This window comes from Dermacentor albipictus, chromosome 6, assembly GCF_038994185.2.
Source record: "Dermacentor albipictus isolate Rhodes 1998 colony chromosome 6, USDA_Dalb.pri_finalv2, whole genome shotgun sequence".
NCBI lineage: Eukaryota > Metazoa > Arthropoda > Arachnida > Ixodida > Ixodidae > Dermacentor > Dermacentor albipictus.
The window spans coordinates 29,762,389-29,777,297 of NC_091826.1; the positions used below are offsets into that span (position 1 = coordinate 29,762,389).

Below are 14,909 nucleotides of genomic sequence, written 5' to 3' on the forward strand. Positions count from 1 at the left end.
AAAAGGTCTACTCGAAAGCTATTCCACCGACCTATTCCCTCCCTCACTTTCTTGTTTTCATTTTTCCTGAAAAAAAAATACAATAGAGTGTGATGGTGTATAATGCTGACCACTTCCCTTTTCTATAAGCCCAATTTGGAAGTTGTACTTACCTAACTCCCACTGAAACATTTCATTGCAGGGGAAGATTTTGCATTCATACTATTCCAGAGGCCAGCATAGAGTGTCGCGACCAAAAGAACAACAACAGTAGGCACAAAACTGTTTGGGAGAAATAACAAAAACAAGTTTATTTCTTTAACGCAGCAAATTCTTAGGCGCAGTACGGGAAAACTGCACCCAAGATGCATCACAAATCGCTTCAACTGTTTTCATAGAATCATTGCACTCATAAAAGAGAATCCTCTCTCGAACGGTTTGACAATAAATGTCTGAATGGTTGTAAGCAAAAAGAGATAGTAGAGCAATATTTTTGCATATATGCCAACATTTTACAAAGATACAATGAGGCGATTACAGAACTTCCTGACGGGGATAGAAACGCACGGAGAAAATGGCAGCGAACAAAAAAACGCCAACGGGCAAGTAAGGAACAAAATACGATACAAGACCAATGATGTCATCAGGTGTTGGCTGTACATAAGAAACACGAGAATGATGTACATATTGCTAAACAGCCGAGCACCTTTCGTTCTATGCTAAGGTCCGTGTGCTACCATCCCGAAAGAAGAAGAAAATAGAGATTTATTTGGCTGATGGCATTTTGGTGCAGTGCTATATACATATTCACACCATTCAAGGTCACGTGACAGAGTTCGGTGACCGGGTAGTCTTCCGAAACATGCATCACTGTGTCGAAGAGCAACTGGAATAAGAACAATAGCGAGAAAGAACACGGACGCAGAGAATCACACAAGAAGTAACAATCACAGAGAGCAGAAAAAAAAATTAAACAAATATAGCGCCATCACTAATATATTTAAATGTGAACCGTTGTGGCATTCAGCAAGAATTCCATAACAACTAGTTAAATTCCGTAATCTTGTGATCTCTATATATCAACAAGACGCGTTCCACGGTAGACGGCTTATAGTACATGACCAAAAGAAATAGTCGAGTTAGTTTGCTTCAGAACACAATAAAAGAGTAAGCTGGAAGTATCTGCTCCTTATACATGCCCTTGGGGGGAAATGGCTTCGTCTAATGATACGAGGAAAATAAGCAGTTAACATCCAGCAGTGAGGTGCCACTTTTCATAAAAATAACAAATTTAGTAAGCGTCGACTTTAACGCTTACAACATTGTAAATTCGGTATAAAGAACGAACAGCATAAACGCTAATCACAAGGACATCGTGAGGAATGCTGACGCATCTTGTTTTACTTTTTGTCTAACTGCTTTTCTTTTCCCCAAAATTATTTTTTCAAATGTGCGCAGAAATATAAAAACTTGAAGGGAATGCTTGTTTACGTAAGACACGTTTATAATATGACAAATGTGTGAATGCTCTAAACAACTTGACGTTTTGATGCCCTGCTTCGCAAAGAGTGAAACTTAGTCTCGTGTTTCTAGGGCCCTGGAAGGCTGCCTCCTTTTCAACGCACTATGGTTGGGCCATTCAATACTTTTCAATGTAATGAACGTTACCATATTTTTCTACTTGGTTGTGTCTCACTGAGTGTTGCAAGAAAAGAAAAGATAATTGAAGGTTGCGGCTAACACAAAAGTTTGAATCTGCAGAATCAAGTACTAGAAATTTTCATGGTTGCAAACTAGCTCAACGATTCACGCACCATACGTTTACTTTTCTAAAGAAAATATATTGCAATGCTAAATAAAGGAAACGCGTACTAACTCATAACAGCGTTTGTAGATTTCGTTGAATTAATAAAGACATATCAGCATATGATGATGTATGGGGCGTTATGGCGAAAGGGCCAGGTCAAAGAGCGCCAAACTTAGCATATGTGGAAGTACATAGGGCAGCACTACTTTGTCACTTTATAACTTCACTCAAGAGTATGAAATAATAACACAGGTTTCAGCGGAGATTAATCTACCTTACGTAGGGATCCATGGCAAACACTTTATCACTGTGGGTTTAGTGCGAGAGTTTATTAGAGGGGCACATAAGTCATACGTACAGATATCTATACAAGGTTACATAGCAACAACTGCATCAAAGAGCCTCACCTTGTCCGTGTGCGCAAAAACCATTACACGCGATTCAAAATATTCCTTTGCGAATGAAAAATACTGTGTCATTTACGCGAGTTGGTACACTACATCTAATAACTCGCGATACCATTTACTACCATTGGTCGTGCCTTTACATCTGTAGGGTATATAGTGGCTTGGGCAAAAGAGAAACACGCTCTCCGACTTATTGACCTCGACATACACTGCATGCGAAATATTTTATCGCGTAAGCTGTACAGACACTTTCCTTTCTTCAGTTGGTGTTTTGCGCCTTCGATGTTTATTGGCGCATCCTTCATACAGTTGATGCTATAGTCATGCGCACGTCAGCTACTTTCGGAATACAAATGTCACCACCACGGTGCGTTTCTGTCAGTAGGCTCATATTTGGTCGTGGGCCACGTCAAAACTCTGTCAAGGAACAGCGAGTTATACGCGATTTTCTACGACTATGGTATAATCACTCTTTTTCTAACAACTCAAGCTTGATTTAATTATCAAGTAGCACCGCAATACGCATCCTGCTACTTTATGGAAAGCGTCTCACGAAGCAATTCGCAGAAGTCACTTCTTTAACCCTATGCGTATGTCGACGCAACATTGTTGCTTTCGGAGAAGGTTTCGTGTTTGTCTGTCATGCTTGACACTTCTGTCAAGTGCGCCTGCAATGCGACCGCAAAGCAAAACTACACTAGGGGAAGGTCTACTGACCGGCCTTGTACGTGTCTGCGATACGTTTACTTGAACACATCGTCATACGGCTAACAACCTCGCGTCTTGGTTTCTTACTGACGCTTAAGCTCAGAAGCTAAGCTGCCGCTTACTCTGTTGGTCACTTTCGTCAAGCGTAAATATATCCAGCTCCATTATATTTGCTTTTAAAAAAAGCCTAGGTACGTTTTCACGCCACAACCTTGTTATTAAAATCCTCGTCTAGCATTCCAGAGAAACTGAGTGCCTGTGACTATGTGAACCTAAAGGCACCAACGCTACCACTGAGAAGAACAGCTGGTAAAGAAGGAGAAAAAGGAACTAGAAAAGTGAAGCAGTCACACTCCTCTCTTTCCTTTCTAGCATTCACTCCTAAACGTGTGGCTTCCTGCTCCATCTGCGTGCATTCACATCTACAAACTTGTAAGCTTTGACTTATGTTGAAGGCATCTTCTTATGGAGCAATAGGTAGGATGGGAAACAATGCAGAGTAATAATAGAGAGTTCGGCGTCCATAACGAGTAACAACCAACTAGCCCGGCAACGAGTAGTCAAGACGCCTTCTTGGCAACCTTCATATATGAGACACTTAAGCTCGATACGCTCAATAACATGTGCTCGCCGCTTAGCGACGCTGAGGCTTTTCCGATGCCGTTTCACAGGTGTAGCTTGTCTGGTGTTACAGTGACCCCGAAACATCACCGTGAAGGACGCCAGACGCAATCGTTCAACACCCTTGAATACCTATGAAAAATTCATGTAAAAATTCATGTAACACTCACAGCACTTATAGGAAGGCCTTTTCCGTAAACAATTGCGTATCGGATTAGTTTGGTCTTGATCGTTGGTCTTATGTTTGCACTTCCTAGTTGTAACAGGACAAATACGAAGAAAGCACCATCGCGCAATCGAGTAGATGGGATAAATCATCGAGGCTTTAAGCTTGCTGTACATCTGACATGGATGGATGGATACAACTTTCTTGAGATGTGCCTCAGTATTCTTTCTGTTAAGCACAACTACCAAAAGAAGTTACATAGATAAATCTAACGAAAACCAGTAAGTGGCACTGACTGTAAAGATGCATGCGTACTTGATGTCTTTTTTTTCCTTTTCTTCGTTGTGCGCGTGATTGTGTTTTTTTCATGTGCGTCCTGTTAGAACTACACAGCGCAACTTAGTATTCGTGTCCTTGCTAAATCAAACTCGCTGGCATACCGTTTTGTGTGATTGTAGTTTTTAGGAATTCTTTTTATTGCCTTTTCTCAGACAAGTTAACATCTCAGAATGCCCCTGGAACACCCCTATAACATTCCCACATTACCCCTAAAACACTGCTACAGCACTGCAACATCCCTGCAACATCTCTTCAACATCCCTGCAGCATCCACGAAACATCTTCCCAACGCGCCTGATAGCCTCCTTTCCTGTTATTCAGTCATCCGAAATGTTTAATTCTTTCTTCGTAGGCATGATCGTACTCAATGGCGGCATCAAATAAAAAAAAGCTATCATTGACAGGTATTCTGAGCGATCCACGGTATAGCAGCTTCACAAACGTGTCAGGAAAAAAGAAGTGCAGAAAGGAGATGACGCCTACGACTTCTGTAGTCCTCGTTAGGTATCACGAGCGTTTCATGCGGCGCAATGATCTCCAAGCGTGGTTACGACGTCTAGAGGTGCAGGAGTGCAAATAAGTAGGAGATGAATAAGTTTCACGGAGTCCAAAATTTGGCAACATCTTAAGATAATAAACCACACAGTAAATGAGGAAACGCCTCCATGACGCTCTTACCTTTAAATTGGGAGATTTTATACATTAGCATTCACTCAGCTTCTCGTTATACACAATACGCGTTTCGCAATGTTCCCTTATGTGATTATAGGAATTTGACGAATAACGTCTTTCGACGTCACAAGAGCATCTTCGGCCCGTTTGTTTCTTCAACGGAGGTCACAGTATAGAGATTTGAAGCTTTCCTACGAGTTTCATGACATTATACTTGCTCAAAAACGACATTTGAGCTAAATAACCTTCTTATAATATGTAACAGATGGCAGAAAACATGTTCTCTTCGTTTTAGGATTGTGCTGTTATTTGTGCGTTGCCAGTAATGTGAAACTCATTTGGTTTGCTTGAAAAAAAAAAGAAAGCTATGCGCTATGAGGAAAGATCTACTGGACATTGAATTAACTTTTGTGCTAAGAAAACGTTCATTTGGTATTTGGATAAGTGAACAATCTTGCGCTTTGCAGAACAATGGACTATTGGAAAATATGAGTTGACTGACAAGAATGTTATCGCGCCGGTTGGCAAACACATGAATAAATATTTGCGGGAAGAACTGGATCATATTTCACGCACTTCTTGCTCAAGCATAGGAAATTAATTAGAATTCTGACTATTATTTGACACAACCTAAAAGTGAAATTGTGGTGTCTATGCGCATGAACGTAGCGGTAGGTGATGATTAAAAGGGTAATATACAAGATTACCGATGTTATTTAAATTGTTTCTCGTTTTCTTCTTCACCTTCGCAGTCGAAATTCGATCTAATTCTTTTATTGCATCCGGCAACATGAGTAGGTAGTCTAGTAGCGGGTAGCAAATAAATAAGGTACGAGGCACAGGAAAAAAAAATGACCTTTTCTGTTTTCTTTGTTGTTGTTTTTTTTTTCACTCTGCACTTGCATTTGTAAATCAGCTATCACACGCACAAAAAAAAAAGTAATTGAAGCCTTTCAATTCAAAATGTTCATTCGATCAAGTGAGCAACTTGATCACTTGGGGGCACTATTGATAGCGGAAGCAAGAGGGCTATCTACTACATTAGGAATCGGCAAACCGGTAACGCATCGTTGTCTGTCTTTGTTTTTTTTATCGTACCTGAGTGTGAATCTGTCGTAAGCATGCTGAGTCTAACCAGTTTCGCTTAATATCTCGCGATCTTTTAACTTGCTTATGCACTACCGACTGCTTCACAAGTGCATGCAGTATTCCGAAACCATCTGCCAATGTAGCTCTGCAGGTTATGTTAAAGCCAACGGGTAAAAGGCGTACTGAAGGTTTAGGAACATACGAATGGCCATGTTGAAAATCCAGAATAGCGCAAACAGAAAGACACGCATAGGCCTGACAAGACAAAGCGATGAATTCAGATACCACTTTGCTGCAGTGTGGTACAAATATACATAAAGACAGGGCCCAGCTATCTTATGACACATGACAAAAATAAGCAATGGAGCGCGTTGGCTCTTTCGTGCCTTCATTTTGCCACACGTTTTCTGTCGTTCTTGTTTAGATTTTCTGCATGTCTCTAGGCAGCTCGACCAATGCGCGTGCGCAAGCTGTGGTAGTTTGTGGATTCACACAGCACTGCAATAAAATCTTGTTCGGGGTCGGCGCTTCACCTTGCCTTGTCTATCTCCACATTTCGCCCGCGCTACGCTATTCATTATGAACATTTCAATTCCACCCGGTGTACTGCAGCCGGCTAGAACAATCCGCGCGTGGAAACTAAGCCAGGAATTGTGGTACCGCAAAAGAGCGAAGCAGTCACGTGACGCCAACACTCACGCGACAAGTCCGCGCTCGTGAAGCGCACCTAAGTAACCTTGTACACCTTAAAACTAAGGGATTCAACGGGGCAAAAGAAAACTAAAGTGGTTAGCGCCCTCATTCTCAAACGATCCTCCTTGATTCGCAGCTCTTCCCCCAGTCCACCGAATTTCGCACAGCATCCCGGTGCCCAGCCCCTCAATTGAAGAAAACGCTATGTTTCGCAAGAATTGCCGTGGAGTGTCAACGAAGCGCAGTGACCACTTCTTTCCAGAGGTGGTGCTGACATCAACTTTCTTGACCACCTTTTATGTCACTTTCTTTCTTTCTTTCTTTCTTTCTTTCTTTCTTTCTTTCTTTCTTTCTTTCTTTCTTTCTTTCTTTCTTTATTCAAGACATTCCTTACAGAAATGCCTTGGGGGACGCGACAAAAGGCACTGAACGTGCCTGACTGGGCCTCGCCACCCGTCCGCGCCCGAAAAGGAGCGCCCTATTTCTGCTAGCGTTAGCTAGCACCTTAATTTTCAGCAGCGACGCGATACAGGGGGGCGGGGGCTCTTCGCAATGCGTTTGTGGGTGTGTGCGTGCGTGTGGTCTCAGCGCACGACTCTCTCTCGCTTCCTATTGGGCACGCTTCTTCTTTCTTTCGCGATTCTTTCTTTGCAGAAAAAGAAAGAAGAGTTGCGTTTACTGTGCTGCCAAGTGCTTTGAGTTCATGTAGCATGCAAAAATTAAAATAAAAAAGAAAGTAGCGGCGAACGGAGGCCTCAAGAGAGCACCTGATAATTGTATTAGAAGAGACGGCGCCGGATCTCGGGGGCGCGCAAGGGTAGCACGGTGATCAAAGCAGGCCCCACGTGGTCCCTGGGTTGGGGCTGCCAAGGCAGCCACGTGCTGGTAGGTACTCGTGTACAAGATTGACTGTCTGCAAAGGCGGGCGGTTTTGTTCCTTTACAAACCCGGCTCGCGGAGTCCCCAACAAGCAGTGTTTCTCCAGTCAGCCGTGGATACGGCGGATAGATTGGGTTCCCTCGTTTCTTTCTTTTTTAAAAGTTTCAATGGTTAGTGCATTCCCAAATACCTGCCCGGCGCACAGAGCATTAGATGCAATTCACGATCATCGTGGAGTCGACGTAAAGTGGTCGTGTGGAGGATCGTTTGAGAATGCGAGGGGCAAGTCTACGGTACACTTCGAGGGTCGATTGAACTGGAAGCAGGCTGGGACGAGCGTGTGTTGAGCCGTGTCCCATGTTCAGGCCCCGAGCATGCGCTTGACGGTGTACCCGGGCACGGAGTAGAAGAACAGGGCCAGCAGGAGGATGAGCAGGATGGCGATGATGGCTTTGATGATGACCCACTTGTACTGGTGCCACACGATGTAGCGGATAGACTTCAGCGGGTTCAGGAACCATATGAAGGATGAGTCGGGTCGGCTGCGCACGTGTTGGTGAAGAAGGCGTACGTTCAGTAAGAAAGCTTCAAGAACTGCTGGGAAAACGCTATCTGTTTTTTGTTTTTTTTTTGTTTAATTACGCGAGAACCGCTAACTATAAAACACAGAAGTGGAAAAAAATATGGAGCAGACAACAAGGGTGAAGCGTCCGTGGAGGTAGGGGGTAAAAGTAGGAGGGAGAAAGTGTTAGCAGGCATTTTGAGCCACCCATAGTAGCCGCTTCCGCGACTGCCTGACGTTATCCTCTTTACTAGTTTTGTTCTTTCCCGCATAGAAGTTTGCGGCTCCGTTTGCATCACTTGCATGCACACCCTATTCTCGTGGATTGTCAGTTTCTCTGTTTCTATATCGCTATGCATCGAAATTGTTTATTCAGTCATTTCCTCACTTCACGATACTGGAAATGTTAGGAGCTTGCCTTGCCGGCTTTTCCACATTTGACTGTCTTAACAAACAGAAATTACACTAGGAAATAGTAAAATGAAGAACAAAACTCGAAGGGTCGCATAGTTAACAATACATTAGTAATAATAAATTTAGCGCCAGAAACACGATCACAGAGGTGGGCGGACATACAGACAAGACCTCACCTCTCGGTGATCGTGCTCTTCGGCACTTAATTCATTATTATCAGACATGCACCGACTAGCCCAACAGCAAGTAGTACTAACAACACCTTGATTAAGGCGAGCTGGCTCACCTTGAACATGTTCATATTACATCTCTATGGACGAAGTCGAAAAATAAAAAAGAGACACACACGACAGGATGGGCCTATTCTGTTGTACGTGTTGTTTTAGTTCTTTCCTTAGCGCTGGTATATGAACACTGTCACATGGGAACACCGCTCTTAATTTTTTAAACTCACGTAAACCATTAATCTTACTTCGGCTTGTCCAGCGGGTCCGGTTCGTTTCTTCCGAGGCCCGCCGGGTTTCTCTCGGCCTCCTCTTTCGTGAGCAGGTGCAGCTCAGCTTCCACTTTTCCCTGCACGAAAAGCGAAAGAAATTTCGCGCCAGCCTCAAAGTAGCGAAATTGACGAAGCGCGTGGCAAAAAATTGGCAGTGGCTTAGCACGGCTATGCCAGGATATACGCAGCAAAAGCTAAGGCATAGCACGGTTAGCCTTGGTTAACCTTGATTGCAAGTCTAGGTTAGTCTGGTTGTCTAGCTATGTCTAATCGTCTAGCTATGTTGCGGCGTTTAGCAAGTCGTTCGGCGCGCTGTTCGTCTGTTTCCTGGGCGATTCGTTTCCTCTTCATCTCGTTCCGATGTCGATTCCAGGCCTCCTCCTGCTTATCAGAATTGTCGCCGTCCATACTACCGCCTCAACTGTGGTTGCGGCACACGCGAGCTCTCCTTTTCAATCTTCCGACATGTTATCAGGCATGTGACGCAGCTGGCGAAGCGAGCGGAAGCGAGCGCAATGAAGAGGAACGCGGGGTGACGTCATACCAAACGGCGGCGGCTGCAAGGCGCGGCGCTGCGCAGCGGTGGACAGATGTGGCTCGGTGCTACTAGTGGCGCATGCGCAGTAGTGACTAGGGAGTGAGCGAGAGAGAGAGAAATATCCGCGGCGAGGCGCGCGTTGTGACGTCATGTGCCTCCTCGGAGCACCGCCACGGCGAAATCGCAAGTTCGCGGTCAGTAAAGCTTTCGCTTTAAAACGAGAACGACGTCAGTACGCGAGGAGAACTGCGGCCTGCCCGCCTCACTTACCGTGAGCACCATCTCGTCGTTCTCCTTCTTGACGAAGAAAGGCCACCACCCCTTGACTCGCCGCTGCTTGAAGAGCGAGATTATGGGAACGTTGGCCTCGGCCTTGAGCATGTTGAGGCTGCAGAGCTTGGAGGACTTGGCGCCGCGCGGAAACCGGTTAAGGTCGAGCGTGATGGCGCCTGCGTCGGGCAACAAACATCACTCGAAACGGGCGCAAGCGTCTCGGACCTTGGAGAAACACAGCCGCGTGAAGACCTGGTCTGAATATTGTAGTAGCATTCCTAAGCGATCGAGACATAGCCTGGATTTGAGAAATTTATAGCTTGGACTGAGCGTGGATTTACACGTGGATGAACAGCGCGGACTGATAAATTTAGCTTTCTCTAGATTTTGTCCTATCTGCGTGTGTTTCTTGAATTTTCTGGTGTTCTAGTTGCCTCGTCCTTTGCAGGGTCCTCGAGTGTGATTTTGTGTTTACGTGTGCATTTGGCTTTGATTATGTACTTGTATTAGGTTTGGTAATGCCGAAACTGTAGAAACACAATTTTAAAATGTAACCCTACATAGCCTAACGCATCGTTTCTCATACGCTCAATTTTACACGTACAAGCTCTGGTTTAAGCTCGAGGAAGTGAGCTCAACGCCCATAGTATCGTTTTGGATACGGTGTGGCTTTTTTAGGAAACGCAATCCTACTTAATTATTTATTATAATAGGTAATGTTATCTCCAATAACGGTTTGGTGTTCCTTGACATGAATTTACACCATATGGTCAGAAATAAACGAGGAGATGTCGTAGTTCTATTTTATGCGGTATAATATGCGGACCTTCTGTGGATTTCGTTCTTTCATTGAGTTGCGTGACGATTCGATACATAGCTTTGTGCTCCCTCAATATGTGCTTCGCCTTTCGGGCGAAAGAGCGAGTTCTTTTTTTTTTATGCTGGCTGTATTGTGTTTCTTTTTCTTAATCTTTTTTTTTGTTCCTCAAAACTTCTCTTGTACAGTTAGGCTGACCTTCACACACTTTCACTCCGACCTACAGAATATGGCGCACGGCCATGGTGCTATCTCACTTGAACTTTTTACGGAACATCATGATTCGACAACGCATCCACTCATAGAGGTGGATGCGTTGATACGCATCCACATCTAGAGGTGGATGCGTATGAACGAGATAGAGGTGGATGCAAAGAGATAGAGGTGGATGGATAGAGGAGGTGCAAAGAGATAGAGGTGGATGCAAAACGACAGTTATGCGTTAGTGGCGCACAACAGATTGGGTTGCCGTGATATGCTAGTAAGAACCGTCTTAATTGCTAAGCCATTTTCTAACCTCCGCAAACCAACAAAGACTCTTAAGACTTCTCATTTTATCTACTGTGACCTTGAAGATGTCATTCACCGTACAGAAAGAAACGTTGAATTGAATTATGGGGTTTTACGTGCCAAAACCACTAAGTGATTATGAGGCACGCCGTAATGGGGGACTCCGGAAATTTTGACCACCTGCGGCTCTTTAACGTGCACCTAAATCTAAATACACGGGTTTTTTCGCATTTCGCCCTCATCTAAATGCGGCCGCCGTGGCCGGGATTCGATCCCGCGACCTTGTGCTCAGCAGCCCAACACCACAGCCACTGAGCAACCACGGCGGCTACGGAAAGAAACGTCACGGTACCGTGTACCAATACTGTCATCACAACATACAAATCCAGCGAAACAAATGCATGTTTTTGCCGCAAAACTTACGTCAACGATGCGCTCATACAGCTCAAAACGTGCGTTTGTGAACTTACGGTTCGAATGCTTACTCGATAAACGAGAAAGCCCTTTTGTGATCCTCCTCACTGGCCACGGGAGAATAATTTCATCACCAGTGGCGAATAGTGACCATAGCCAGCTTCCGTCGCATCACAGTACCATAGCTCAAATCTTGTAACATTGTGCATATGTCCCAAATCGCGATTTCTCGCAGTGAAACTTGAAAACCACCCACACCAGCCCTCCACATGCTAGGCTTCTAAGCATGAAAAGCTACATTTGATCGTTTAAATTACCACAGCGACCCGTCTTTACCTCACTGATAACAGTCATACACGCGGCACGTGCATACCCAGCTAGCAATTTCCATGTAAGAAATGAGAAATACATATTTATGCACATGAAACAGTACTAAACACCGTGGGCGGACATTTCAATCATCCGTTGGCTCTGCGAGTCAAACTTACACTTCATCGCGGTAGCACTTATACGGACACACCAGGCTAATTTTCTCCGGCATCTTCACCACGATGTTCCGTATAAAGTCCACGTGCGAGAAGAATAAGCCTCCCTCACGCCGCGTGCTGCGGGCGAGAGACAAAACGCACGAAGGTGAAGCGAAAATAATGGCGGCATGATGCGCGCCGTCTTCCCGCGCACCCATTGTTGGCGGTCACGTGATCAGGCACTATAGTGGAGGAGAGCGCGCGTCCCTTTCTCTTTCCCCGCCGAGGATGCGTACGGTTGTGGCTGTACGCGCGGCTGAGCGCAAACGCGACCCACGCGCGGGTGAAAAGCCTATAGGGCAAGATATAGTCCGGCGTAACGCGCGCGCGCGGCCACGCGCGTCGCGGTTAAGCGACGTCGGTGAAAAACGCGCACTCTACAGTCCGGCGTCACGGCGTAGCCGGCGTGCCCAGGCGCGCTTGGCGAGCACAACGCCGCCGGCGCGGACATAGAGCGTGTTCTATTTCACGCGGCTGCCGCTAGACCAGAATGCACTGCGCGCTGCAGCGGCAGCGAGCAGAAGGCAGAATGGCGGCCTGCGGTGCGCGTACTGACAGTGCGGCTGTGGTTTTTTCAACATCCGTGCGGGATGACAGCGCGAGTGAGGACGCCTGCTTGAAGCGATTTGCAACCTTCCGTGTGTATACGATGTGAAACGCATGGACTACCGCGACACAGAGCGCAAGAACAACGCGTGGGAAGCTATACGAAAGCAGTGTGGTCTCGCCACAGGTAAGCTGCATTTCGCAGCTCCTGTACTAGCTGGTGGTAGTCGCCGAGTTGAGGGCGCTTGTCGAATAGCTTTCGCATGTACATGTATGGTCCGCATCCGTTTTTGACGTAGCCGAAATACTAGCAATATGAGTGCGATGTTCTGGCTGTCAGGCACGGCGGCCGCATTTCGATGGGGGCGAAATGCGAAAGACACCCGTGTGCTTAGATTTAGGTACACGTTAAAGAACCCCAGGTCAGAAAGAAAGTGGGTTTCGCACGTAAAACCTTATGTTTTTTTCTTTTCTGGCTGTCAGGACAAGTTAACGTCATCCCGCAAAAGTTTTCATTTTAGCGCACAAACAGCGCGTGGAACGAGAAGCGCGCGCGCTACCCGAACGGCGAGGGTATATATAAGACGCGCATGCGCCATGTAAACAGCTGTTCGCCGCGGCGAAGCGCGCTCCCGGACGCACAGATGGCGCCAGCCTCGAGCTGCGCGCGCACGCCGAACTCTAGAGGAAGCAAATTTCTTGCACCCCTGGCGTCGCTAGCGCAGCGTATCCGACTTCGCCTGCCGCGGCCTGGCGCGCCGAGAACACCGGACTATATCTTGGCCTTATAAAGGCAACAGACCGAGATAGCTGGTGGCCGCATGCGGCGCTTTCTACCCGCGCGCTTAGTATCGGAAGTCACGTGATCCGAGTTTCAGAGGTGCGGTGAAGCGAGCGGAATCACGAAGCGTTCCCTCCCGGCGGTCGGTGCTCTTCTTCACACCAGATTGGTGACAGCGAGTGCTCGGGGTGATCGGGTTAGATCTGTTCACGTTTATTTGTGCGCACGTGACACTGCGTCACTTAATTACTTATCGAATGTTTGCTGCCATTTATGCAGTCAATAATACTACAAGTCCTACTTCGTGTAATTGTTATTTTGCCATCACTACGAATGCTTCAATTCTTTCCGCTTAATTGAGCTTCTCTTTATGGTAATCCCAATCTTAATTATTATCGTAATAATAATCAGCAACGGAATCATAATCATCAGCTCATTTCAAATCCACTAAGTCAGAAAGGCCACGATCAGAGACCTCAAGTGATCCATCTCCGGCGTCAACTAAGCCCATCCTGTCCCTAAACTTCCTTTTCAAAGCGTGCCTTGAATGCGGGGGTTTCTGCATTACTACGTAACAGTCATATACTTATACAGCTTTCTTATAAGTACATAAGAGGCCAATAATTTGTGCACAACTCCGAAAGCGACGATCCCACTGACTTCTTATACAACCTAATACGTACGTGGTGCAGTAAGCGAACGTCCGTCTAATATCTGCCGAGAATATTGCCCTCGCTCACGCCACCTGGCGGTATCGTAAACGACAGAAGAATGCGCGAAAATGAGCACTCACGCGAAACCGTTGCAACTGAGATTATATATCGCTCGCACGCTACCCTTAGTAACCGTTGTTTCCATGTTGCTGACGCAGCTTGCTGCGCACTTTGTTTACTTTCACGTTAATTTGTAAACCGCGTTAGCTAACCCATAAGTTTGCACTTTCAAAGGGGATGCCCGAACAACACAACCTACTGATATAAAAATAGAAAGGCTCTTCCGACGCTTTCGAAAACACGAGCTTCTGCCGAGACCATTGACTGCTTTCTTATTCACAGATGGCGATGTTGTTGGGCCGCTTCAGCGTCACGATAGCCGCACGTTTGTGAATAGATCATCGTCTGGGTCGCACGTGGGGGTGACGTCGTATTTCTTATTTACAAATGGCGGACGGTGCTAATCAGCGTCACGTGACGACGGTCGATGCGATAAACCCCCGGCGCAGCGTCCAGGGCTCCGTCGGCGCTTCCTGGTTTGCTATTCGACCAGCTGCGGGGATACCGCGAGAACAATCTTTCGAGGGGACCGCTCGAAATGAATGCAAGGCACGCGTGACCAAAGTCGATCAGACAATTGAGCGCATGCTGTGGTTGTTATGTAGGGTGCACTGTTAGTTACCGCCATCAGAGAGTTGTTGGATCCTGCCTTTAGCTTTGAATTACACCAGAGCGCGCTCAAACGCAGCACGGATGCGTTCGAGCAAGGTCGTGAGCCAAAAAACTGGCCATTTCTATGCTTCCGATGGGTTTAAGAACTCGCTTGCACAATTTCGCTGTATTTGATGCATCAATTGGCAATTAGCATACACTTGGAAAGGCATTTTATTTTGTTCTTGTTTCGTGCTTTTACCCCTCCTGCCTCGGCCCCATTGGACCTGCAGTTTTTTGTCAACAA

The 14,909-nt window shown here is 46.0% G+C and overlaps 1 protein-coding gene across 3 annotated transcripts in view; it reads right to left on the reverse strand.

Moving 5' to 3' along the window:
• Window positions 1-388: 388 nt before the first annotated feature.
• The window catches only part of mfr (misfire), a 394,040-nt gene continuing 379,519 nt past the window's right edge, over window positions 389-14,909 (reverse strand). For 2 of the 3 annotated variants that reach the window (XM_070540271.1, XM_070540272.1), the window contains exons 44-46: window positions 9,641-9,819; window positions 8,809-8,909; window positions 872-7,902 (exon numbers count right to left, since the gene is read on the reverse strand). In XM_070540271.1, the coding sequence (XP_070396372.1) occupies window positions 7,722-7,902; window positions 8,809-8,909; window positions 9,641-9,819 (461 nt within the window). In that variant the 3' untranslated portion in view covers window positions 872-7,721. The other variant, XM_070540270.1, reaches the window with a different exon arrangement.